At 40.0% G+C, this 25,295-nt stretch overlaps 1 protein-coding gene across 3 annotated transcripts in view; it reads right to left on the bottom strand.

Annotated features, from left to right (window-relative positions):
- The window catches only part of GMDS (GDP-mannose 4,6-dehydratase), a 641,402-nt gene that overhangs the window by 85,665 nt on the left and 530,442 nt on the right, over window positions 1-25,295 (bottom strand). For all 3 annotated transcript variants that reach the window (XM_025890977.2, XM_025890978.2, XM_073877510.1), the window contains one exon: window positions 9,320-9,416. In XM_025890977.2, coding sequence (XP_025746762.1) covers window positions 9,320-9,416 — 97 coding nt within the window. The remainder of the gene's footprint in view (window positions 1-9,319; window positions 9,417-25,295) is intronic.

Raw genomic sequence — 25,295 nt, forward strand, 5'->3', positions numbered from 1 at the left:
ATGTTCAAATTACCACTACACTTTCTTTTAAATTTTAGAATATCAATAAGGTAATAGAGCACTCTCTAATCTTCCCACGCCAAAACTAATCAGAAACAGATTATTTCTCTTCAATATCTTGACTTAGAGAACAGGTGACGCGTTCCCAAAATTTCAACACGTGATTTTAGATAATCATTTAGGTGCATTTTCTCTGCTAACCTTTTTTTTCCAAAAATAATAGAAACAACTTGAATCTAAAATGTAGTGTCTGATACCACTTCCACATAGAATTAATTTCATTCTCAGGGCACCTGGGTGGCTCAGTTGGTTAAGCATCTGCCTTCAGCTCAGGTCATGGTCCTGGGGTCCTGGGATCAAGCCCCGCATGAGGCTCCCTGCTCAGTGGGGAGCCTGTGTCTCCCTCTCCCTCGGCCTGTTTGTGTTCTCTCTGTGTCAAATAAATAAAATCTTAAAAACAAAAAAAAAAGACTCATGATAGCAAGAAAAGAGAAGGTGAAGTACAGGAAGAAAAATACAGGAAGGTAAAAATATAGGAAGAAACAAGACAGGCTGGAGACCCAGTGCCAGGGACCAGAGGATGCGGTGGAGAACAAGAGGAAGCTGGGAAGGAAAATCATTACAACCCTGCTGGACAGACTCGATCCACAGGACGGGCTCCTTGCCTTTTGTCTCTGCCGGCCCCACTCGTTCATTCCCAGGACACCTCCTGCCCCAACCTGGAATGCACTCTCTCTCTCTTAAACCACAAGTCTTTCCAAAACCTTAATCTAAAGCTCCCATTCCTTTCTTGTTCCTTTGCCTGGTGTTCCCTCAGATTTAAGGATGGTGTCTCCTCATTTACAGCTGTTCAAGTACATGTTAGTGGGTTTTTTTGAGTGTGTACATTATGAAACTTTAAACTGACAATGAACCAGAGTCCTCCATCTCTACTTCTTTTTTCCTCAAAGTGCTTAATAATGTGCTTTCCAAACAACAGAAAGCACTGTGATCCAGCAATGGTTCAAAGTGATTAAGTGTTCTCTGCCCATAGAATACCCCACAGCCCAAGAACCCTTGAGCCTCCAGAAGGGACACAGCTCCGTCAATACCTTGATTTTAATTCAGTGAAACTCAATTTAGACTTCTGATATTGAGAGCTATAAGATAATAAATACGTGTAGTTTTAAGCTGCTAAGTCTGTGATAATTTGTTATAGCAGTAATAGGAAACCAACACAGATTCTAGACCATAAAAGTGATATCTAGCTGGTTCTAAGAAGCAAGCACAAAGATAGGTTTTTGCAGGAAGATTTCTTGGGCGGAGTGAAGGCTCTGGTTGGCAGGTAAATATGAACATGAATGATGGCGTGATGTGTTCTCTTTGGTGGCTGCTCTCTATCATGTTAGGGATCTGAGGGTCTGTTATGGCTTCTAGGAATTCACAATTTAGGCGGAGTCAGAAGTGAGGGTCACTAACTCAACTTCCTTACTCTCACTATGATCATTGTTTCTGCCATTGGATTAAGAAGTACAGCGCTGGCAAGTAGCAAATAACCTTTTCTGCATGAAGTTATAGATACAAAACAAAATAAATATTTAAATAAAAGAGAATCTCTGGAGCCGAAGAGCTCAAAGTGTCCTTTCAGATGTCTCTCGATAACTAATGACTTCACAGCAGTGGAAGATGATCATAATTAATGATGATGACAGTAATAAAACTGGTAATATGCAGCACAAAGTACCTTATACTTACACGAGCTCTTTCATCTTTAAGAATTCTAAAAGGCAACCTGACCTCTAGGACATATCAATTTGAAATTATATCTGAATTACATCTGCTTACACCTGAAATTCAGTTTTGCCTGGATTGAGATGTAGTAATCATCTGCCAGTTACTGTAAACTTGTTGGTATCAGCCCTTTAAATCCGTAGGGAGCCTCAAAGGCAGGGGATGCTTATCCAGGGTGGAAGACACTTTAGTCTGGCTCTGAGGCTTTTGGATACAAATGCTTGATTTGTGAATTCTGTGAATTCTTAACCCACTGTTTCAAAATATGCTTCTGAGACTGATCTCCTGGAATTCAAACTTGCCTGGCTTTGTGACTAGCTCCCCGTTCATGCTCTTCTTGCCTGCCACCTGCTGTGCTCTCTCAGGGCTTTAACTCTGACTTTTGCACAGCTAGCCCTAAACCTGACCTCTTTGCTTTCCACCAGGCCTCCAGCTCCAGCTTCTGCTTGATATGGCCATGGGGGTGTCCCCAGGGCAGCATGAATGTAACAGAACTCCTCAACACCTCCTCCTGCACACTCAGTCCTCTGGCTACGTCTCTGATGTGGGTTCTGGCATCATGGTCTCCCACCTGCCTTCACTGCTCAGCCTCTATGCCAGGAAGCCACCCTCAGTTCCTGTCTGTCATCCACATGTTACCATTCAATCCATACCTAGCCCTGTGGTCACCATCTCTGCAGTGCCCTGGCATCTGTCACTGCTTTTCTCACCTCTGTCCCAGCAGCTTCCTAGCTGCTCTCCCTCATCTGTCTGAGCATTACCATTGGACAGGCACCTTCTCTCATCCATCTTCATATTTCTCACAGTGCTGCTAGGACTCACCTCCATGGTAGAAATTCAATAAACATTCTTCTTGAATTGAATCTCTAAGACCACAATCCTATAAGGATATTTTATTTTGTATATACTGATATATTTTGGAGATGCTAAAGGTAGATAGAGTTGTATTTTAAATGTACATGATGAGCATACAATTTTTAAAGGATTCCTGTAATAAATCCTAAAATTAGGGAATCATTTAGTACCTAGAATCCTATCTATTTCTAAGTTTACAGATTCTTACACCTTTCCTTTAGAGATTTTTACACTCTTCTTTTCATGAAGCAGTGCACATCTGACTCATCCAGGGAACTAGCAACTTTATCACAGTAGTACAAAAGGTACAAACTGGATTTTGCTACTAAGGACAGTGCCTATACTGAACAGCAGCTGAATGGAACTAGGTATCTACTGGCAGACCAACCACATTAAGTATAATTGTCTAGGAGGTAGATCAGAGCTGCTGAGTTAGACCATCAGCTGTGGATATCAGCTTGGAGGTTTCTGACCAAAGCAGTCAAATGAGCTCTCAACTTTGCTAACAGATGTGACAGTGAGTGAAGAAACCAGTCTGCCACGAGCCAAGCGCATGGGGAGTGAGGCAACAGGATGCCTCTAGGGTAACATAAAGATAGATAGGAGCCCAAAGTAGAGGTACACGGACTAAATTTTGGTAGACCTGGAATATTTGGTGTCTGCTAGTGAACAAAGTACTGGGGGGAAAAAAAAACCAAACTTGATAAGGAATAATTAACCTTATTGGGAGGATACAGCAGAACAGGGTGGAGGAATGAAACCACAGATAGTGATATCTATGAAATCTCCATGAATAAAGATTTTTGAATTATAGTTATTTTAGAAGATAAATATGGCTTGAAAGAACAGGAGGAACAGTGTCAATTTGTTTAAAAAATAAACAAACAACAAATGGGGATTTCTAAAATTCCAGAATCCAGATCTTACTGGCTAGATGAAAATAAGGAGGGAACAGGTGATCGCATCAGTGATGGATGGGCCTCGTATAAGTAATTCTATGCTGTGAGTGAGCTATGTGCCAGCACTCAAGTGCTAATTGTTCTTCCTGAGACAAGGGACTGCAGAGGCTAAAGAGAAGTTCTGAGATTTTGGAATTTATTTTGTAGATGTCAAGAGATCAACAATGTAATTATAAATGGGGGTAGTCATTAGCTGGACAGCTTTTTTAGGGAAAAAAAGTACAGATTTTATAGGAATTCCTTACTGGTGCAGAGAATAAAACCATCTATGTAAGGATATGAGAACGTTTTCAGGACAAATACAAAAAATATTTTTAAATAAGAGAAAGTATATGGTCATGTCCTTCATATAGATTTTATGCATCTTTAATTACATTGCTCTAATTAGGATCTAAGCATGAGAACTTTCAAGGAAAAATAGGGCATTGGGGGCATTACAAGTAAGTACACAATTACTATTTCATTAGATATGAAACGCTCTTGAGTGGGGTAGCAACCAAGGAAAGAGGAAGCCTTTAAGAGGAATGTTATATGCCCCTGGGGGTTCTGTAGGGGATCCTATGAAGTATGGAAAACATACAGTGGAATATTTGAGAATCAACTGAAGAGACTGAAATTTAAAGCTCCTTTGGTTAAGTCCAAGGAAGGAAAAGGGCAGGAAAGGCCAATGTGATTAAGGAAGGATATAAAGATTAGTATGAGGAGCCTAAGAGGGAGGCTTAAAATATATAAACAGTGATTTAGAGATATAAACTATTTATAAAATACAAGTAGTAAGAAGTTGAGAGGAAACATTATGATGGGACATTACTGCTAGCGTCCCACTCCATTGTAGTAGTTGTAAAAGCAGAGAATGCTAGGATATGGAAATTGGAAGGGATCTTACAGAGCCGTCTTCCCTTTTACAGGTCCAGGAACACAGAAAGGGACTCACCCTTAATTTGCTCTCTCTGCGCCTTCTTAGCCTGGCTCCCACCAGTCAAAACAAGGAACAAAGAAAAGGAGGAGTGGAGGGGTAGGATTAGAGCTTTGGAGGGCAGGGGATCAGGACAGGGGAAGATCAACTGGCTCTAACAGCGCCGGACAAAATGAAGGGCTGGAGTTGGGAGGGTCTAACTTCCTGCTCTCGGAGGGGAAGTGTGAGAAGGCGACAGTTTCAAGACCCCCAGTACCCAGAGATGGGGCTGAGGGAGGCACCACATCCTCTGGTGACAGATCAGATTCCTGAGGTCTGGAAAGTGTTACGTAGCATTATTCTAAACAGGGCTATGAGATAGAGCAAGCAATTATGGGCCATTTAACTTAACATCATTTACAGAAAAATATTAGGAGAAGTTTGCAGAGGGGACAACTCGACAAGCATATGGTAATTTGATTAGAAACAGGCCACATGTTTTTACTGAAGGAAGGTGTTGTTTTAACTAGCTTGTTGGACTTCTTTGAAGTTACTGCTTTCTCAAATCTGGATTTTAACTCATGATTTTTCTAATATCTATAAAGAATGGGAATGAACATAAAGTATCTAAGTAAATAGAACAAAAAACAATCACAATCGAGGACACTAGAAATACAATGGTAAGGAAAATGAATGTTAAGACAAATAATATAGCAAGGAAAAACTTGACTTCACATCCTCTAGTAGTGTAAGATATTTCTCAGGAAAGATATGGAATTCGAATTTTGGTCTATGAATGTGTCTCCTATGCCATTTCCTAAAATGCTCTGCAGAAAAAAATGATTTTGGTTAGTTTCACCCACACACACACAAAACCTAGCTTTTTTTGTTTCCCCCCCTTAAGTGGACTGACCTTTTGGTGTGGTTAAAAATTTGTCACATTAGGATGAATTTCTCATTAATCCAACCTTTGCACATTTTCCAAGTGCAAAATTCTCAAACAAAACAAAGACATCTTCACGGTTATTTTAAATAAAGTAATAAATCAATATACATTTTCTCATATTTGCATATTTTCATATCACTGAATAACTACTGAATCTTCAGAAAGAGAATCAGAAAGAATGAAAATCAGGTTAAAGCAAGAATAAAAATATCAAAGTATTTATTAATGTTTGCCTGAAGCCTTTATTATACCTTCTTATCTGTTTTTTACTGGTTATTCTGTACAATTCACGATGTGTCATTCTACTTTTCAAAAGGTACTAGATTTAAGTAACTGATGCATACCTCTGTCTGTACAATCTCCACAAGGGGAGGGGGGCTGTGTCTGTTTTGTTCATACTGTATTCCCAGGGCCACAAAGTGGGTGGTAAATATTTGGTGAATGAATGAATAAATAAATAACAATGACAGCATCGATACTGGGTATTTTACCGTGTGCCAGATCCTGTGTTAATAAGCGTTTTATATAATTGACTGTTAATTCTTCAACACTTCTATAAACTTCTTGCCCTTCTATTAATCCCATTTTTAAAGACAAGGAAACAGAGGCATTGAGAAGTTGAGTAACTTGCCTAAGGTCGTGCAGCCGCTCATTGACTGTTTTTGAACTCGGGCAGTCTGACCCTAGGGCCTGCATGTAAGCACTACACCACTACTTCTCTGTGATCGCAATGCCTGTGTATAAACGGCTGCATGTATAGGAAATTACATACAAGATGGGAGTTTTCAGAGGCATGGAACTCAATTGTTAATGTCGCCATCACCAAATACTAGAATTCAGGGGGCAATGGGAGATTTAAAGTCTAATTTCCAGGATCAAGATCTTCACAGAAGCAAAACTCCTAAACATTTAAAGGAGACACAGAGATTTATAGGTAAAGAACCAAAAGAATGTGACTCCATTCAGCTCTAATTGGACGCTAAAGTCCTTAGCTCAGAACAAAAACTTTCAAGACTTTCCATGTTGGTAACAGAAGCAAGATTTAAGGTTTTGTGGTGGCTAAATCAATGAGGACAAAAATTACTGGTGTGTGTGGAAATATGTTCTCTATGGAATCATTGGTGGCCTCTTTTGGGTTAGTGCTGCCCCATGCTGGGTAAAGAGCCTTTTTAAAAACTAGCCTGAATCTTATTAAAAACAACAACAACAACAACATAAAGTTCTATGTTCCTTTAATTGCATTAGGATATTGATGTTCTTATTACTTGATGGTATTTTTTTCCCCCTATCAATCATTCTGGAACCATTTCACTCTAAGATTTCGTTTATGCCTTTTGGCTTTGAAGTGCCTTGTGTGCTGAAAATCTTGGTGGGTACATGATTCAGGCTGATCAGGAGATCAGACTTATAAAAGAATTCAAGAAAGAAAGAAAAAAAGCCTCTGTCATTTGCAAGATAGATTTAAGACACTGAAATGGGAAGGATCTAATTAAGACATGGGAGAATTCCATGTCCATCCTACACTGAGTACTGACAAAACTCAGAGAAGCTGGGTGTTTTTCAGGACTCATGCTCAATGACTCTAGATGTGTTGGCCACACCTAAGTGAAAGCTCATTTACAAGTCGGCCTCCAGTTCTGGTCACCTTTCAACTGGGAGAGTACTATCCCCCTAAGGCAATTCAACATGAGTCTGTCAAGCTGGCCCAAGTTTTGGGAAAACTCGTTGTTCTGAGCAATGAGGTTGAAAGTTTAGTCTCACCATACAAGAAAAGCCTGTCCAACAGAATACTAAGTTGAAGTAGGTTGAACGAAAATAACGCAGCCTAAAGGCTTAGAAAGATGAAATGCAGTTAGAAATCCCAAATCAAGCCAGGAATTCCGAATCAAAAGGGAATCTGGGGTGAGAGCTCCAGCAGTGAAAAACTAAAGCAAGCATATGCAATAAGATGCCGCGCTGACGTTCAAACAACATCAGTGTAAACAGAATTGCAGAGCAGGTATGATGATGGCATTTGCATGAATAAAAGAAATGAGAGGAGGGATGCAGTGTTGGGGCAGGAAAGAGGGGTCGATACAGACTCCAAGAATTGTCTTGTTAGTCCAAGGGTCCTTTTCCTGTTCAGCAAATTCTTTTGTTCCGTGCCCTTATCAATCCCACACCTTGCCTAAGTAAGAAAGACAGACAAGCCATTCTTAATGACTTCCTAGCTTTTGAAACTATTTTGGTGTTGGAGAGAGAAAGAACCATGTTTAAATTGTTACAAGGATTGAGGTTTCTGTTGGCTCAGTAAATTTTCCACTCTGAGATGACAATGTTTGTCAGTGAGGACAGAAACAAATTTGTCCATTTATGTAATCTGTGCCATGCTGCAGAAAAATGACACCCTTGTGGCACCTCTTTGGGACAGGGGAGCGAAGGCAGGGTGGCTAGGGGGCTCCACAGACAGGCATCCCTGGCTGTGTCAGCAGGAGTGTGCTGGTATCTTCCTCCCCCAGAGACGAAGCACATCCTCTCCCTCGCACACCCACTCGCCAGTAGCACAGGGAGCCATTGTTCACTGTGTGTCAAAGACCCAGCCACACCCTGTGCCAGGACAATGCTCGGACTCTACAGCCCTAGTCTCTGAGCACTGCTGATTTCCTTTCCTTTTTATTTCCCCCTGTGTGGAAGAGTCCACAAAATGAAGTTTTTTCTTTTGTTTAAAACAGGACATTTTAAAGGGTGGTTACTGATGACACACTCACTTTCAGTCTCTCTTCACTGGGGTTTTCCTAGTCTCTGAAAGGTTGTACAACAGATAGGAATTTGGTTCAAAGCACAGATAAAATGGGTTCTAATTTCACAGCAAATGTATATTTCATTAGGTAACATCTGAACATTTCTCTCTGAAGATGCTGCTTTCTCTTATCTTTAGATATGTTTAACATGTTGGGTTTTGTCACCACAGTGTGAAAGTAGACCACATGAAAGTGATTAACACCAAGCTAGAAATTTTTATAAATTTAGGAAAGGAGGATGTTATATCCTAACAACCTATAGGTCATTTCTTAATACAGACAACTTTTGTATTCATCCGCTCATCAGTCAATATTTATGAAGCACCTACGTTTTATAGCCTAAGATATTAAAAGAAAAGTCCTTATTGTCAAAGAATTTGCAGTTTGGTAAAGAGAAGGTCATGTAAACAAATGAGTACAATAACTTATAATAGGTGTTATAGCATAATTATGTATAGTGTATAACGCAGATACAAATGAAGGAGGAGAAATTTTAGTGGTAACAGTATATTGACCAGAAAAGGATTCATAGACAGGACACTATGTGATCGAAATCTTAAAAAATGTACAGGGTATCCTTTATGGCTTAGGTTTGTGTGAGTGTGTGTGGGTGCCTATGAGTGTGTGTACATGTGTGAGTGCATGTGTGTAAGGAAAGGGAAACCGCCCTCCTGATCTCGAGGTCCTGCCGGTCATGGAGGGCCTTGTAAGTCAGCCATCCTGTCCTGGAGGTATCAGGGATCAGCTATCAAAGCTAATAATGTGAGGAGACCTGCCTTTGATAGAAGTCTCCATTTCTCAAATCAACTATTTCCTTGGCTTAGGAAAGAAGGACGTTATATTCTAATGATCTATATGTCATTTCTTAATACTTTTGTGTTCATCCACTCATCAGTCAATATTTGTCTTCCTTTATACAGCAATGGCTTATGTGGTGAGGATAACATCTCAAATTCAATTCACTGTATTCTGGTTTGGGAACTGCTCACTGAAGGATGTCAGAGAACCCAAGGGAAAGCTTTGAAAGCTGGCTGTGGATATTCAGTGAGAACATCTTCCCAGCCAGCCAACCAGCCAAATGTGGCCATGCCCTGGGTGGCCAGGGAGTCCTTACCACTTCGGTTGGTCGGTAGTATTTGAGATCCACGGTCACGTGAACTTTGCCGGTCTCTTTACATCTGCCCACTTCATTTTCATTCTTTCCTTCCCACCTGTAAAGGAGATAAATACTTAATCAGGCTCTAATTGCTTGGGAGCATTTGTCACATTGTAGTCCCTCGGGAAGGCTCAGCCTTCTCCCTGCAGGAGTGTATAAGCTCATTAACTACAGGAATAAAAGCTGATGTGTAACCACATTATCCGGGCAACAGTGACTTTAAAAGCCTTTCTAGACCTGTTTCGAAAGGGCAGGTTTTATTTTCTTTCTTTTTAAGAAAATCATGATGGGTTCAGAAGTGAGACTTTAGAAATGAACAGATTAGCCAGAATAAGGAATTAGACAACAACTGTCTAATTTCGACAAAATTAGACAACAGGGAGTTCAAAGATCTGTACTCCTTTAGACTACTCTTGATAACTATCAATTATTATGAATTAATTAATGTCTTCTGTGTCCCCTTTATTTTTTTTTATTTTGTAGTTATGTTTTAGGGATATTTATTGTAACTTCAATGCATTCCAGTTTGGAATAAGTTTCACACCCTAAATTAACCATTCATCTCATCTTTGTATTATATGTAAGTTCCCTGGCTCTACCCAGTCAGCAGTAGGCCTCATTAATAAATCTCAGATGATTAAACCTCCAAAAAGTTTATGCCTGTTAAAAGAGTGTGTATTAGCATCTCTGATTCAGCTACAATGTTCTTTGGACTTAGGTTTTTCTTCCTTAAACATCCACAGTTGGAAAGAGTACCCCCCTCAAGTCTATATGGTGAATTGTGCAGCATATGCTCATAAGCTTCAAGACCAGCTTGCTGGGATTCCATTTTATATTCTCATTTTTAAAGAAATGAAGGTACTGTTAACCTCTGGATCTCTACAATCTAATATCCAAGCAACAGATGATACACAATTAAAATTATTTTTACAAATGAATCTTTTCAGGAAAGAAAGAAAAGAAATTACAAAGTAATGTTTGACTTCAATGCTTATTTTAGAACTAGTTTGCTTTATCAGTTGGAAATGAATCCTATGACAACAGGACAATTTTGTGTGCTCCCTGGATCAGAGTCATAGTGGGGATCAAGGGAAAGAACAGAGCATTAAATTAGTTACTTGACTATGTCGTTCACATGTGTTATTGTAGATGAACATTAACTGTTGATCATGGTTATACTTTGGACATAGGTTGGGTATTAGAGATATAAACTACCCTTATAAGCTTTATTCCCCCAAGATCATCTGAATGTTCTAGCCTCAGTTTACTCTTTTATAGCAGAGGGATAATATTTCATTGTTGGAAAAAATCAGTTTAGAAGTACACTGAATTGGTCAATGGACTCAAGGCAAATACGAAGAACATCCCATAACACACAAAGAATTAACAGTGTACATTGAACAATGTAGAACTGTATAACTGGCATTTTTCTATGACTTTTATATTAATTAGTTGCCTCAAAAAGGGTGTTTGGTAATTTACTTATTTGGTTTAATTTCTTACTATTGATTAGACTAATTTGGCAGGATGAGAGCTATGTTTTTGGAAAAATCGCCTGGAAATGGTATGTGGATGCTTTAGAGCACACAGACTAAAAATACTGTAAAATTAGAAAACCTAAATGGTGATAAACCCTGTACATCTCTTTTTTAAAAAGATTTATTTATTTTTAGAGAGAGCGAGAAAGAGGGTCCGAGCGTGTAAGAGCAGGGGAGGGGTATGGGGAGGGGCAGAGGGAGAGAGAGAAAGTCTCCAGCAGACTCCCCGCTAAGCATGGAGACCCACGGGGGGCTCGATCTCACGACTCAATCCCACAACCCTGAGATCATGACCTGAGCCAAAATCAAGAGTCAGACACTCAACCAACTGAGCCACCCAGGCACCCCATCCTTGTACATCTCTTAAGGAAAAGACCAAATCCTGGCAAATATCTACAGTAAGGGAAAATAACTGGTAAAATCATTTTTTTTTTAAATTACCTATCTAATTCCGAAGTTAATAGTTTAAGTGGAGGCTTCTCTTTGGTTAGGCTTTCAGTAAGTGAAAGGATATTTGTACCTCATAAGCATCTTTGTATTTTTGTTCCTATTTTATACTCATCCAAGAGAAACCAGTTCAGCATATGTCTTCCTGACAGTTATCTCCCACTAAGCCAAAAGGGTTAACAAAATTACTGCTCATAGTTTTGCTGTTTTCCCCCAAGGCAGCTAGGCATGTAATCTATCACGGGTCATGCTGACTCGTGTGCACACATACATATTGGTAACACTGTCCTTCTTATTGATAAATCTGCTCAGATGTCACAAACTTGAGAACTGGAGATTCAAATCTATTTTTAATTGTTTTCTTGAAACCACACATGAACACACACACATTTAAGTTGCTGAAGGCCTGGGAAAGACCTGGAGAGCTTTGCCTGACTGGGGAGGGAGCACGTGGGGCAGGAAAGGAATGAGGCAGAGCCAGCTCTAGAGCAGGGGCTGACAAACTGTTTCTGTGAAGAACCAGAAAGTAAATATTTTAGGCTTTACAGATCACATACAGTCTCTGTTACATATTCCTCCCTTTTCTCCTCCCCCTTGTTTTCTTCCTCCTCCTTTTCTTCCTCATCATTTTTTTTTAAACTACCCTTTAAAAACTGTAAAAACATCCTTACAGGACAGTAGAAAACAGGTGGGGTTTTGGCCTATAGGCCATGGGTAGCTCACCCCTGCTTTAGGGTATGAGTTAATGGTATATCCTCACCCTCAACTAAAAGAAAACATTTAATTCCCTTTCATACCAACCAGTTGCATTGCTGGACCAGCTTGAATTTTCCTGTTTACCACTGATTCCCTTTGACTGCTCTGCAGCCATATGCTAACCTCTGGGATTGGTAAAGAGTAGCTGAAATGGGAAAAGACTGATGGAAGGAATCTGCAAGTTAGATTTGAGTTTGATGCCGCTTGGGCACCTGTGGGGATGAGCTGTGGGCACACAGGCCTTCTTGGTCTCTGTCTGAATACTGTCTGCTGGGCGGCCATCTTGCAAATGCTGTCTACAGTCCAAACCATCTCTAGGGGCACAGCATTGCCCCTACAATTAATCTAGTTGCATTGAATAATCAGCTGTAACCAGGAAATGGCTCAAAGCAGAACGGAGTTGGCAAAAAACACTTTGCAATTTGCACTAGGTCTGCATGAGGGCAGTAAGCAAAAGTTTCGGCCAAGGGCCAAAAAACTTTCAGTTACAACAATACACAAAACACTTGTATTAACAAGTAAAAGGTAACAGCTAACTTGTCCTAACAAGCAATGTTGTGACTCAAGGCAGAACTGGGATGTTAAGAAAGGAAGGTGGCTTGACAGGGAGTCAAGGATTCAGCTAATTAACAGGAATTGTTACCCTCCAATTTAGATCAGCAGCTCTCTGAGCAGAGGCCCTGTATAATCCAATTTTAAAAATACATTGTTGGTTCCTGATAAGCATTAAATTGCAATAGAAAGCATTCAAGAATAATGGAATCAAGCACAATAAGGCAAGATGAGGTGCTATTAAAATCTACTCCATTAGGAATTCCTTTAACGAACAATAAAAGCAAAGTCAGCTGTATAAAGTTTAGGAGACAGAGCTAAAGTAAGGGAGGGGACGATGGACTCCTTATAGCAACCTCAATATCACCAAAGCACTCAGGAATTATTTTTAAAACTACTATTTTATTAGGACACAGATATGGAAATAGGGGGGTGCCAAAGGCTACAATTTAGAAAATGACATAAATTTGTCCTAGAAGAATTATTAGGTTCTGGATAAAGGTGGTGGTTTGTACACTTTTGCTCCTTCCCCAGACCCCTTTCAAAAGGAGAATGAACTCACAAGGGCTAAAAGAACAAGAAAGAGACAAGAGAAACCAAATTCTGGAAGCTGGAAAGCCAGATGGATGAGTGTTAAAGGACTTAACAGAAGCCCTAGAAAACAGACTCCTAAGCCAGCAGTGGGGAAGCTGAGAATGAACCCAATTTACACTTGCAGAAGCCCTCAGATGTCAGGAAGTGAGGGCGGATTACTTACGACTCTCCCTGAGAAGCAGTGTGTTGCCTAGTCCCCTCCCAGATTCCACATCACTTGGCAACTGCCTCACCCTCCCTGGAGAACAAGGTCCCAGGACTGAAGGTCACTGGGCTTGCGAAGGGTGGGGTCACCATGCTGAAAAGAAGGAAAAATTCAGGGAAGTCTGTGTGCTGAATGCAGAGACTCCCCAGGGCTCTGGCAGTCAGGCGTATCTCCTTCCAGGCAGAAGATTCTCCTCTGGGCATCAGAGATTCTCCAACTAAATGGTCCTTTTACGTCTCCCTATCGTGACACAGTCAGCAAGCTCTAACCATCTTCTCAAAAACTCCCAATTAGCCTCTTAGGCTTCCCCTTCAAAAAAAAAAATTATTTTACTTTTTTAATTTGAAGAGCTATTTATTTATCTATCTATTTATTTATTTAGTTTCAGGGGTAGAATTTAGTGATTCATCAGTTGCAAATAACACCAGTGCTCATTACATCAAATGCCCTCCTTAATGCCCATCACCCAGTTACCCCAACCCCCTCCCACCACCCCCTCCAGCAACCCTCAGGTTGTTTTCTAGTTGAGTCTCTTATGGTTTGCCTCCTTCTCTATTGTCATCTTCTTATCTTTTTCCTTCCCTTCTATGATCATCTGTTTTGTTTCTTAAATTCCACGTATGAGTGAAATCATATGATGTTTGTCTTTCTCTGACTTATTTCACATAATACCCTCTAGTTTATCCACATTGTTGCAAATGGTAAGATTTCATTCTTTTTGATGGCTGAGTAATATTCCATTTTGTGTGTTTGTGTATATACACCCATACATATGTATACCACCTCTTCTTTATCCATTCATCTGTCAATGACATCTAGGCTCTTTCCATATTTTGGCAATTGTGGACATTGTTGCTATAAACATTGGGGTGCATGTGCCCCTTCGAATCACTATGTTTGTATCCTTTGGATAAATACCTATCAGTGTAATTGTTGGGTAGTAGGGTAGCTCTATTTTTAACTTTTTGAAGAACCTCCATACCGTTTTCTAGAGTGACTACACTAGTTTGCATTCCCACCAACAGTGTAGAAGGGTTCCCCTTTCTCTGCATCCTCGCCAACATCTGTTGTTTCCTGTGTTGTTAATTTTAGCCATTCTGACCCATATGAGGTGGCATCTCATTGTGGTTTTGATTTGTATTTCCTTGATGCCGAGTGACGTGGAACATTTTTTCATGTGTCTGATGGCCATTTCTATGTCTTCTTTGGAGAAATATCTGTTCATGTCTTCTGCCCATTTCTTGACTGGATTATTTTTTCTTTGGGTGTTGAGTTAGATAAGTTCTTTATAGATTTTGGATACTAGCCCTTTATCTGATAAGACATTTGCAATTTTTTTCTCCCATTCCGTAGGTTGCCTTTTAGTTTTGTTGACTGTTTCCTTTGCCATGCAAAAGCTTTTTATCTTTTTTTAATAAAGATTTCATAAAAATAAAAAAAAGATTTTATTTTTATTTATTTGACAGAGAGAGACAGCGAGAGAGGGAACACAAGCAGGGGGAGAGGGAGAGGGAGAAGCAGGTCTCCCGCTGAGCAGGGAGCCTGATGCGGGGCTCAATCCCAGAACCCTGGGATCATGACCTGAGCCGAAGGCAGACACTTAACGACTGAGCCACCCAGGCGCCCCCAAAAGTTTTTATCTTGATGAAGTCCCAATAGTTCATTTTTGCTTTTGTTTCTCTTGCCTCTGGAAATGTGTCTAGCAAGATATTTCTACAGCAGAGGTCACAGAGGTTGCTGCCTGTGTTCTCTAGGATTCTGATGGATTCCTGTCTCACATTAGGTCTTTCATCCATTTTGAGTTTATTTTTGTGTATGGTGTAAGAAAGTGGTCGAGTTTCATTCTTCTGCATGTGGCTGTCCAATTTTCCCAACACCATTTGTTGAAGAGACTGTCTTTTTTCCATTGGACATTCTTTCCTGCTTTGTCGAAGAGTAGTTGACTATTAGAGTTGAGGGTCCATTTCTGTATTCTCTATTCAGTTCCATTGATCTATGTGTCTGTTTTTGTGCCAGTACCATACTGTCTTGATGATGACAGCTTTGTAATACAGCTTGAAGTCCAGAATTGTGATGTCTCTGGCTTTGGTTTTCTTTTTCAACATTATTTTGGCTATTTGGGGTCTTTTTTGGTTCCATGCAAATTTTAGAGTTGTTTGTTCCAGCTCTGTGAAAAATGCTGATAAAATTTTGATAGGGATTGCACTGAATGTGTAGATTATTTTGGGTAGCATAGACATTTTAACAATATTTGTTCTTCCAATCCATGAGCATGGAGTATTTTTCCACTTCTTTGTGTCATCCTGAATTTCTTTCATAAGTGTTGTATAGTTTTCAGAGTACAGATCTTACACCTCTTTGGTTAGGTTTATTCCTAGGTATCTTATGGCTGGATCAATTCCTTGATTTCTCTTTCTTTTGCTTCACTGTTAATATATAGAAATGCAACTGACTTCTGGCATTGATTTTATATCCTGCGACTGAATTTCTGTATCAGTTCTAGCAATTTTTTGGTGGAGTCTTTTGGGTTTTCTCCAGAGTGTCATGTCGTCTGCAAAGAGTGCAAGTTTGACTTCTTCTTTGCTGATCTGCATGCCTTTTATTTCTTTTTGTTGTCTGACTGCTGAGGCCTAGGACTTCCAGTACTATGTTGAATACAGTGGTGAGAGTGTAGGCCCCCACTTTTAAACATGAGCAGAAAACCAAGGACTACCAGATAGATGTGTGAGGAAAACCACATTTTTGAAAGAGAAATAATAACAAATGAATTGAAAAACAGCAACTTGGGGGAAATAGAACAAACAGGAAAGGTAACTGAAAAATAAAATAAGACAAACAAAAACTCATATATTCCACCATTAATATCTTCAGAGATAAGAAAAGATACCAAAGAAACAAAAATAAGATACTATATAACAGAGGACAATCTGAAAAAAAGAAAAGAGATTTGAGAAATTGAAAGAAATTGAAAAGTTAAAAATTCAAGAGAAGATTTTAGAGATAAATTGAGGAAATCTCCCAGAAAGTAGAGCAAAAAGAGGGGATATGAAAAACTAGAAGGAAGATAAGAAAATCAGAAGATGGCCTCAAGAGGTCAGTATAATAGGATTTCCAGAAAAGTACAGGAAAAAAAAAAATGAAGCAGAGCAGAGCAGATAATTAAGTTAAATCAAGAAAATTGATCAGAGCAGAAGAACATGCATTTCCAGACTGAAAGGACACAAGAGAGTGTCCCAAATAATGGATGGGACCCACGTCCCATGAAATTTCAGAAGATTAGGACAAAGAGAAAGACTGACAGACTTCGACAGAGAACACACAGGGACAGGGAGTAAGAATGGCCCTCAGCCTCCCACAGTAACACTGCAAATTAAAAGGTAAGAGGGCAAGGCCTTCAGAATTCTGAGGGAAAAGTATTTCCAACCGAAAAATATAGATCAGCTACCTTCTTAATTCTGAAGACAGAAAAAAGGTATTTTCAGATATACTTGGTCAAAAATATTTGCTTTCCATGCACTATTCTTACTAGATGTCAAGAATTGGAGAATTGAAATGGGTCCATTGGATTTAGTACCATGCAGGTCCCTGGGAATGGTAGAAAGAGCTGCTCTGATGGTGTGATGGGGCAGAAGGTCGACTAAGGTGTAGTAGAGGGAAGGGAGGGAAGGAAAGAGGTGGCAAGAAGAGGCAACTCTTTGCTATCTTTTGATGGAGCAGGGAAAAGAAAGGCAGAGCAGTGTCTGAAGGGAATGCGTGTTTTCAGGGGTGCATTTTTTAAAGATGCACGGATTCGAGAATGTCAAGATGTTGATGGGAAGGAGCCATGAAGAACAGCTGAAGGGAGAGATAACTGATAGTTTCTTAAGGAGGCAAGATGGCTGAAGCCCCAGGCCAGGGGGAGGGACTGTTCCTGGAAAGGAGTAAGGGGCGACTGGTTAGTGGAACAGGAGAGGAAGACAGAGTATAATTTTTGTGTTCAGGGGACCATTGTTTTAATCACAAAATCTACTCTAATTTCTAAAAGACAACACTAGTGTAAAGGTTGTACCATGTATGAGAACTTAAGTTGTGCACAGAAAGACGACATTGCTATTGAAATGCAGACTCCATTCATGCTGTCTTATTCCATTTTATTTATATTAATAATGGTAATTGTTATTAAACAAGGAGGTTCCAGCTATTACATGCCATTAATGAATAATCAACTATACCAAAAAGTATGAAATTTAAATCCATTACACAGCTGTTCCTGTTACTTGTTAGAGTAATGACTACCTTTATTTTGTGCTTTCCATATCATGGGCCTCTTGTGAATGCCAACAGATGAATCCCCACACCGAGAGTCAGGCAGACAGTATAATCTGCAGTTTACATGTGGAGAGAAAGGAGTTTAGGGGGCTGAACAATTTCAGGAAGGCCATCAGACGACACCTCTATCTCACACAGTTGGAATAAGCAGACGGGCGTGGTGCCCTCTTAAAAGGTCACTGTCATTTTCCTGGGGATGCCCCTCCCAGGCATTATTACCAGTAAGAGTTGTTGATTGGTCAATGTTTTTCTTGCTTTCTTCTTTTTATCAGGATTACTGAGAGACTTAAATTGTACTTTCAAAGTGTCTTTCCTTATGCTTTATCTTTAAGAAATCACGTTGGTATGATTAACTCAATGAAAAAAAGGCTTTGTGTGGTCATGATGTCTAATGAAGGTAGCTCAAGAGATCAAATAGGAAAAAGCCCAGAGATTGTTCTTCTCAGCTGTAAAAATGGCAGTGAAGGGAAGTTCAAATGCGCAGCTAGTTTTTAAGTGAGCCTTGGTGTTTCTATGCTATCTTTGCCTGGATTGCTAACCAGGCTCTAAACCACCTGCTTTATTTTTTATTTATTTTAACTCAGCTGGGGCATCCTGTCTACCCCCAAAGAATGTAGGTGGAGTTTCTTCTGTTTTACAGGAGTAAGCAAAATTAATGGAGGTCTTACTAAGGGGCTGTGGTGAGAAGGTGCAATTTAAGGATGGCGGCTTGAGTTCTGTATGAATCTCAGCCATAGCTTAGGGCCTCTGTCATCTGTACCTCCTCTATTAGCCCAACCTTATCTATTCATCTCCTCTCCTCCCACCTCCTAACAATCTTTGCTGAATACCTATTAAGTGCCTACTAAGAGCACTTCCTAAGCTAAGCCAGGTGCGAAAGACACAGGTAAGAGTAAGCTAGATGGGTCTTTGTCATGAAGGGGCTTAAAGCCTTGCTGTCACCATAATATAGTGTATGAATGATGGTAGAAGGTAAAGAGTGCTATTAGAGGACCAGGAGGGCACCTAGCAAGACCTGGTTGAGTGTAGGATGCTGGGCTAGGAAGGATGTCTAAGCTAAGACCTAGAGAATGAGTGGGAAGTGCAGTGAAGCAGAGGGAGTAGTAGGTGTGAGTATCTCTCAATATGCCCCAATGTGGTCAGGCTGGTCCAACCCAGTTTATCAGCTTGCCCATCGCCCACATACAATTTACTAACTCCTGCCTTCATGCCTTTTCTCATTCCATTCCACCCACTTGGAATGCTTTCCCTCTTCTTAACTACCATCCATATCTCCCACTTTGGCCAAGAGCCCGCTTAAATCCACCTTTCTGCAGACATTGCTCCAGTTGTGATCATGGTGATACTACTTTAGTACTGATACTCTAAATTTGCACAATACCAACATCTATTTGTGTATATTTGTAAGTAACATGTTCTTATTGTCAGGCAATTAGAGCCTACACTACTCAAAGGCAAGGAAATGTCTTCTGATTCTCTGAGGTGAGTTTCACTTTGAGAGAAAAATAAAGTAGAAGAAATGAGCACATTTATTGAGTATCTACTATGTTTTAGGAACTATGCTGGCCACTTAAGTAACTTACAGAGGAAGGAGTGATTTTAAGGAGCACTTACGGTAGACGAACTAGTCACAGGGGTAAAAGATTCACACCCTACCCTCCATCCACAGGCCTTCCACTTTTTACAGGCCTCCTCACCCCTCATTCTCAAGGCCCAGGGGCCAGAAATCCCACCCACCAGGGAACAATTCCCAGTTAGGGGAAGAATATGCATGAGCACAAAATGACTTGTTATCTCAGCCAGGAGGATTTTGGAAATGGGTTTCTTTTTTAAATGTATAGAAAACAACCCCAACAACGCACCCTCCTCCAAATACACAAACACCCTGTAATGTTCTTGGAAGAACACATTTGTTGTCATAAGGGTGCCTTGTCAATACAAGTGACCAAATGTGAACTTAATTGCCCAACGCATTACCTGAAATTTTATCAGGATCGCAGTTGGTACCGATCTGTTCCTGAGTGTCTTCTACTCACCCACACTGAAATGGATGTGCTATTTTCTAATAAATTCAAAGCAAAACTCACTCAAAATGATATCAAAAACACAAGAGTAAATATTGGTACCAAGTCTAAACATACAGATGGCAACACATTTTCCAAGCTTTTTCAGTGAAAATTACAAGATAATTTCAAAACAATAACAGAATTGGAGAGTGATAACAGATCTTAAAACAGCTAAAATGAGAACACTCCAGATGCCGATTGGTGTGTCTGATATGACAGTCCTGTAATAAGGAGGTTAAAGAAAAATTTCAGTTTAGAGAAAATATCTGTAACTTTTCTTTAAGCACATAAAGCACAGCAGGTAAAAACTGTGAGCAGGCAGAAAGCTTTTTATCTTAACTGATGGCACCACTAATCAAGCTCTCCCTCACCTTCTATAGCTAGTTGTTCACCAAACCTTACTGATGCTGTCTTTCTCAGGTCAGCCCACATGCTCCATCTCCACACCCTTGTGTAAAGTAAGGTCCTTATCATCCCTCCTTAGTAGCTCCCGGGGGTAACAAGCACAGTGGCTTCTCTATAGCTGTCACCACCATGAGCGACTGACCCATGACGAACCTCACTTGGGGAAGTCAGGGTGATAAGGAGCATTCTTGGAAGGCTTTTCTGGACAAGCTGGCTTTTGGATATCCATTTGGGCTCAAGTAAGAAGGTACCATAGAGTAACCTACTATAGGTCAGCTGTTGTAAGCACTGAGGACAATGGTGACCGAGACAGATGCCCGGCCTGTCTCATTTGCTCACAACTGCAGATCTCAAAGGACAGGAGGTGCTCAAGGAACTACGAGCGGTGCTATAGGTTAGGGGGGATTTGCTTCTAGTGACAGAGCTTAGAAACAAAACTGCAGTGAAGTGAGTGAAGATTATCCTTGGAAGAGCCTTCAAATCTTGCTTTTTTCATCAGAACTTGGGGTCTTGAGGGCTCAAAAGCCAAGATTTAACTTCTTTGGCTCCCTTGGCATTCTGTTCGGGGCTTCCCTTTCAAAGAGGCATGTGGGCCTGGATCTGGTTTTTCAAGCTGTTTGCTTATGATGTGACTCCACTGTTAGCATGCAACCATCACATTTTAGAGTATTTTTGAAGGATGGAAATGAGTAGGAAGAAAAGTGCAATATAAAGAAAGGGCCTTTTGAGTCAGAAAATACTCAGTTTACACCGTGGTTCTACCCCTCACTTAGCTGGGTAACCTTTGGAGGATACTTAAGTTCACTCTGCGTCAGTTTCCTTCTCAGTGAAAACAGTGCCCCCAGCCCTGGAAATAAACGGAGTAAGTGGGTAGCTCAGAGCACACTTTTGGGCTTATACTAAATGATCATTAAATGCTATGTGAACATGTTGTTTTTGTCTGCTTAGCAGCATTTTCTGCCTTTCTTCTAGAAATAACATCCCCCTATTGGGGAAGGACCTTGATCCTCTCCCTCTTAGACCAGGGACTTCTATGGGGCTGCCAAGCACAAAATTCTCTCTCTCTAACAACAGGACAGGAACTAGGAACTGGCCCCATACTCTGGCTTCTGTGAATGGTCTGGAGGTTACCATGGGCCCATTGGGGCCAGGCAGATTCCTTCCTCAGGAGTTTTCTACCTGGGTAACTATCGAAAAGGTTCTATTCATCATTCACTGTTAGTCTATGTCCCCAGAAATGCTATCAATGATGTCCTCTGCTCTAGGGACATGCTGAGGGAATGAAGGAAGCATTCTAAGAAGCAGAGAGAGCCCTGATAGACTAGCCAGTCCTAGACCCAAGTGTCTCCAAGGATATTTTGAGTTCAGTTTCACGTCCTTAAAAACAAAAAAAAATTCTGACTACTAAAAATGCTCATTCACTTGTCTCTCCTTCCTAGTATAAATACTTTCATTATGTTTAAAGCTTTATTAGCATGGATATTTTAACACACCAAAAAAAAATTTATTTTATATCATCCTTCATAACTTTTAGAGCTCAGTAGAACACCCCTAAAAATAAAATGTCATGTGTGATTCCTTAAGAAAACACGAACACAAAGTGCACATATTTTTACAGACTAAGATGTTAACTTGCCTCCACTGTATAGTGGAGGATATTGATTTCTTCTAAAGTATACATTATTAATAAAGCCTTCAGAGGGTTGTTTAAAAGCAACATGAATTCTATATTTAAAAGGTGCAAAAAACCCCCTCAATCCCAACATAAGTAATCCACAATACATTGTTAAGTCCACAAAAGAATATGGAAAATCTTCTTGAAACATGAAATATCTTCTGTAAAATAGGAAATTGAGGGCAAAAAGATAATCCATATGACAAAATTACATTGCAAAGGTACACATCTAATTTTTGTTTAAATTTTCAACTTGCAACATTGAATTTAAAACAAAAATGGCCGTATCTTTGCCTTCACCTTCTTTAATTTCTCTAACTAATGTAAATTAGTTTCCTGCAAAATATTTTTTTATGGAAAACAAATTTATAAGTCAGCTGGCAAGTAAGGAAGAAAATGCAAGTGAATGAAAAATGATTTATCCAAAGTAATTCGAATTAAAATTTTTTGCTCTATATATCACAATTCAGAAACAAAATTAACTTAAGAATACTAGAAACAAGGATGTTGGTCATGGGTTTAAGGACTTCCATGTACTCTTGGGATTTAAGCAATGTCAAATGCTTTAAAATATAAAATGTTATAGGAAAGCATGTTACATTTTTCCAGAAAGATAAGCTCTTGGACATTCTCCAATTTTCAGGTTATTTTTGACAGATTGCTACTATAATATTTTTGAAGTAAGCAAACTACTTTATAAAGTAAATGATTAGTTCATTTGTAAGAACTTGATTCATCAAGAACTGGTGGGATTGGGTACCTAATGATTAATAAATAAACCAAAGTTCCTTAGTTTCTGAGGTAACTTGTATTACAAAAGCGTAGCATCTCATCTCATATTAGGGCTTGGTTTAGTCAGGGTAGGACCAGAAGCAATTTCCAGAAACTTTGGCTTTATTCTTTGGAGGTTCCAGTCATCTCTTGGTCTACCTCTTTCAAGCCATATGAAGAAAAAGAGGTGTGTATGACTCTTGGGTTTTAGATTTCTTCATCTCATCTTAGCGCATTCCTGAATTTATTAATGGCAGAAATGGAAAGTCCAGAGAACTCTTTTTACCTTAATTTATCAGATGATAAATTCAATCCAATTGCAATTAAATTCAACTGACACTTAAGCAATCTTGTGAATACCAGAGATGCGAGGGACAGGATAGAAAAAGAAGGAACAAACCAGTTGCAGGTCCTCACTGAACTGTTCTCATGGAAAGCCTTGGAATTTTTAAGTCTTTCATTTTTAAGCAAGTACTCCTTCCCACCTCCAAAAAAACCCTAAAGTCAAATCCCCCAATTTCCAAAAATTATTTTTCCATAATTGACTCATTAAAATGTTGATTTATTTACCAAATGCCTGACAGTATGCTGGGCAGAATGAAAGATACAGAAGGGAACTGGAATTAGATTATGCCCTGAAGGAGCCTACCGTCTGGTCTACCAGGGAAGGCAGAGTCACAGATGACTAAAAACAAGGTAGAAAGTGATAAGGGATTGGACTCAATGATTATCAAGGTTCATGTCAGACCCGATATTCCATAATTCTCTCAGGCTCTGCTACTCAAAGTGTGCTCCGTGGACCAGCAGCACGGGCATCAGTTGGGATCTTGTTAGAGATTCAGAATCTCAGGCCCTGCCCCGACCTACTGATTCCAAATCTGCATTTTAAAAGAACTCCAAGGGATTCATAGAACGTTAAATTTTGAGAATCTCTGCTCTACAGGAGACAGATTCAGCAAAAAGGTGTCCCAATTCTGATAAATGGCCGATTACTTCTCAGAAGGGGTCAGGAGTTAGAAATGAAGAAGAGATGTCTCATTACATCCATAACCTCTATCCACCTACAAGTGGGCAAGCGTGTTCTTCCCTTGCAGTGGCCTTTCTCTGCTGAGTGTGCTCAGTTCTGTCTGGCCACACCAACATGAAACATTTCTTGACTCCAACATACAATCAGTTGCCTAATGTTAATGTTTCCACATTTTACTTATCCCTTGTTTTCACTGTTGACAAATGTTTTCAATGAATTACCCATTTATTAATCGCAAATACTTATATAGAGCTTCAAAGCATCAAGCACTGTTTTAGGGGCTTCACATATATTTAACCCATTTACTCTTTACGCCATCCCTGTGAGGTAGGTACTCTTATTTTCCCCACTTTACAGCTGGGAAATGGAGACACAGGGATGATAAATGACTCTCTTTGGAAGTTGCGGGGCCGGGATTCAAGCTCAGGGGATACGGCACCTGTACTGTGCCTTTACAACACAATAGTATGCCATGCTGTGTACACATTAAGGACAAATGTCTTAGGAATGAAAGCGAGCAAGTCTGAAATAAAGAAATTAAAACAGCATCCTCGGGAGAAAGAGGTCTGCACTTCTGAAGGGTCTAGAAAAGCACGTTTCCCCAAATTATAATAAAACTATGAGTTACTGAGGTACAATACTCTCCCTGGCCTTCCCAGCTTTGTTTAGATCTCAGTGTGTTTTCTTTGCTCCTTTCTGCCTGGTTTCTGACAGTGTGGACACCGTTCCCAAGAAGGACTTGCTGGCCCGTCGAAGCTCACAGCTGCACGGGGACTGTGAAGCCCAAGGAGCAGCCTTGGCCCTAGCATATGAAATTGCCTGTGGCTTCCCTGCTCTTCTTCCAGCTGAGATTGGTATGCTGATGCATGGGGCCAAAGAAGATCCAGAGGAAGGAAATTGAAAAAAAAAACAAACAATAGAACATAACTTGCAGACAGCATTCACAAAGCCATCATGATTTTATTATCTAGCCCTGAGAAGGAATTTTATATTTTCAGACAAACTATGAAGAATATGCACTGTAAGCATTCTGTTCCCACAACTCCAGTGGTATGACACAGAAAGACGTGGAGCAGGTCCTGGGCGCTGGGCAGGTAGGTGCGGCCAGTGTGACGCGCGGCCACCCAGAAGACTCATGAAAGCGACAAAGTGATTAGCACCTCACATCAATCTCTCTTTTCTGGAAGAATTTGGAAAAAGCTTTTTATTTTACCAAAATGTTATATACCACTCAGGCAATTTTTAATAACCACTAAAAGCTTGATTTGTGGTTAGTCTGTCTTTTGAAACAAAATGAAGGCCACTGCCTGAAATTTGAAATAGATTTTAGTGAAAGCGACTCAACTGCTTTACTGGGCCTTCTTGGAGAAACTGCCAATGGCAAGCACTACTTCTAAAGACAGGGAAGCAGTCAGACATAATAGGTATCTGCTATTCAGGTTTGAATGACAGAAGAACACTTCCCAGTGGGTGATCCACAGAACTCTTGTTTGTGTAAGCTTTTAATATAAACTTAAAAATTAAGCTTGGAAAATGTTGGGTTAAACAAAGTTAAACAGTTTCTTTACTGGCAATTCTCCACGGGGGGTT

This window comes from Callorhinus ursinus, unplaced genomic scaffold (genome assembly GCF_003265705.2).
Source record: "Callorhinus ursinus isolate GAN/ISIS: 27379988/994484 unplaced genomic scaffold, GSC_fseal_2.0 scaffold26, whole genome shotgun sequence".
NCBI classification, from domain to species: Eukaryota; Metazoa; Chordata; class Mammalia; order Carnivora; family Otariidae; genus Callorhinus; species Callorhinus ursinus.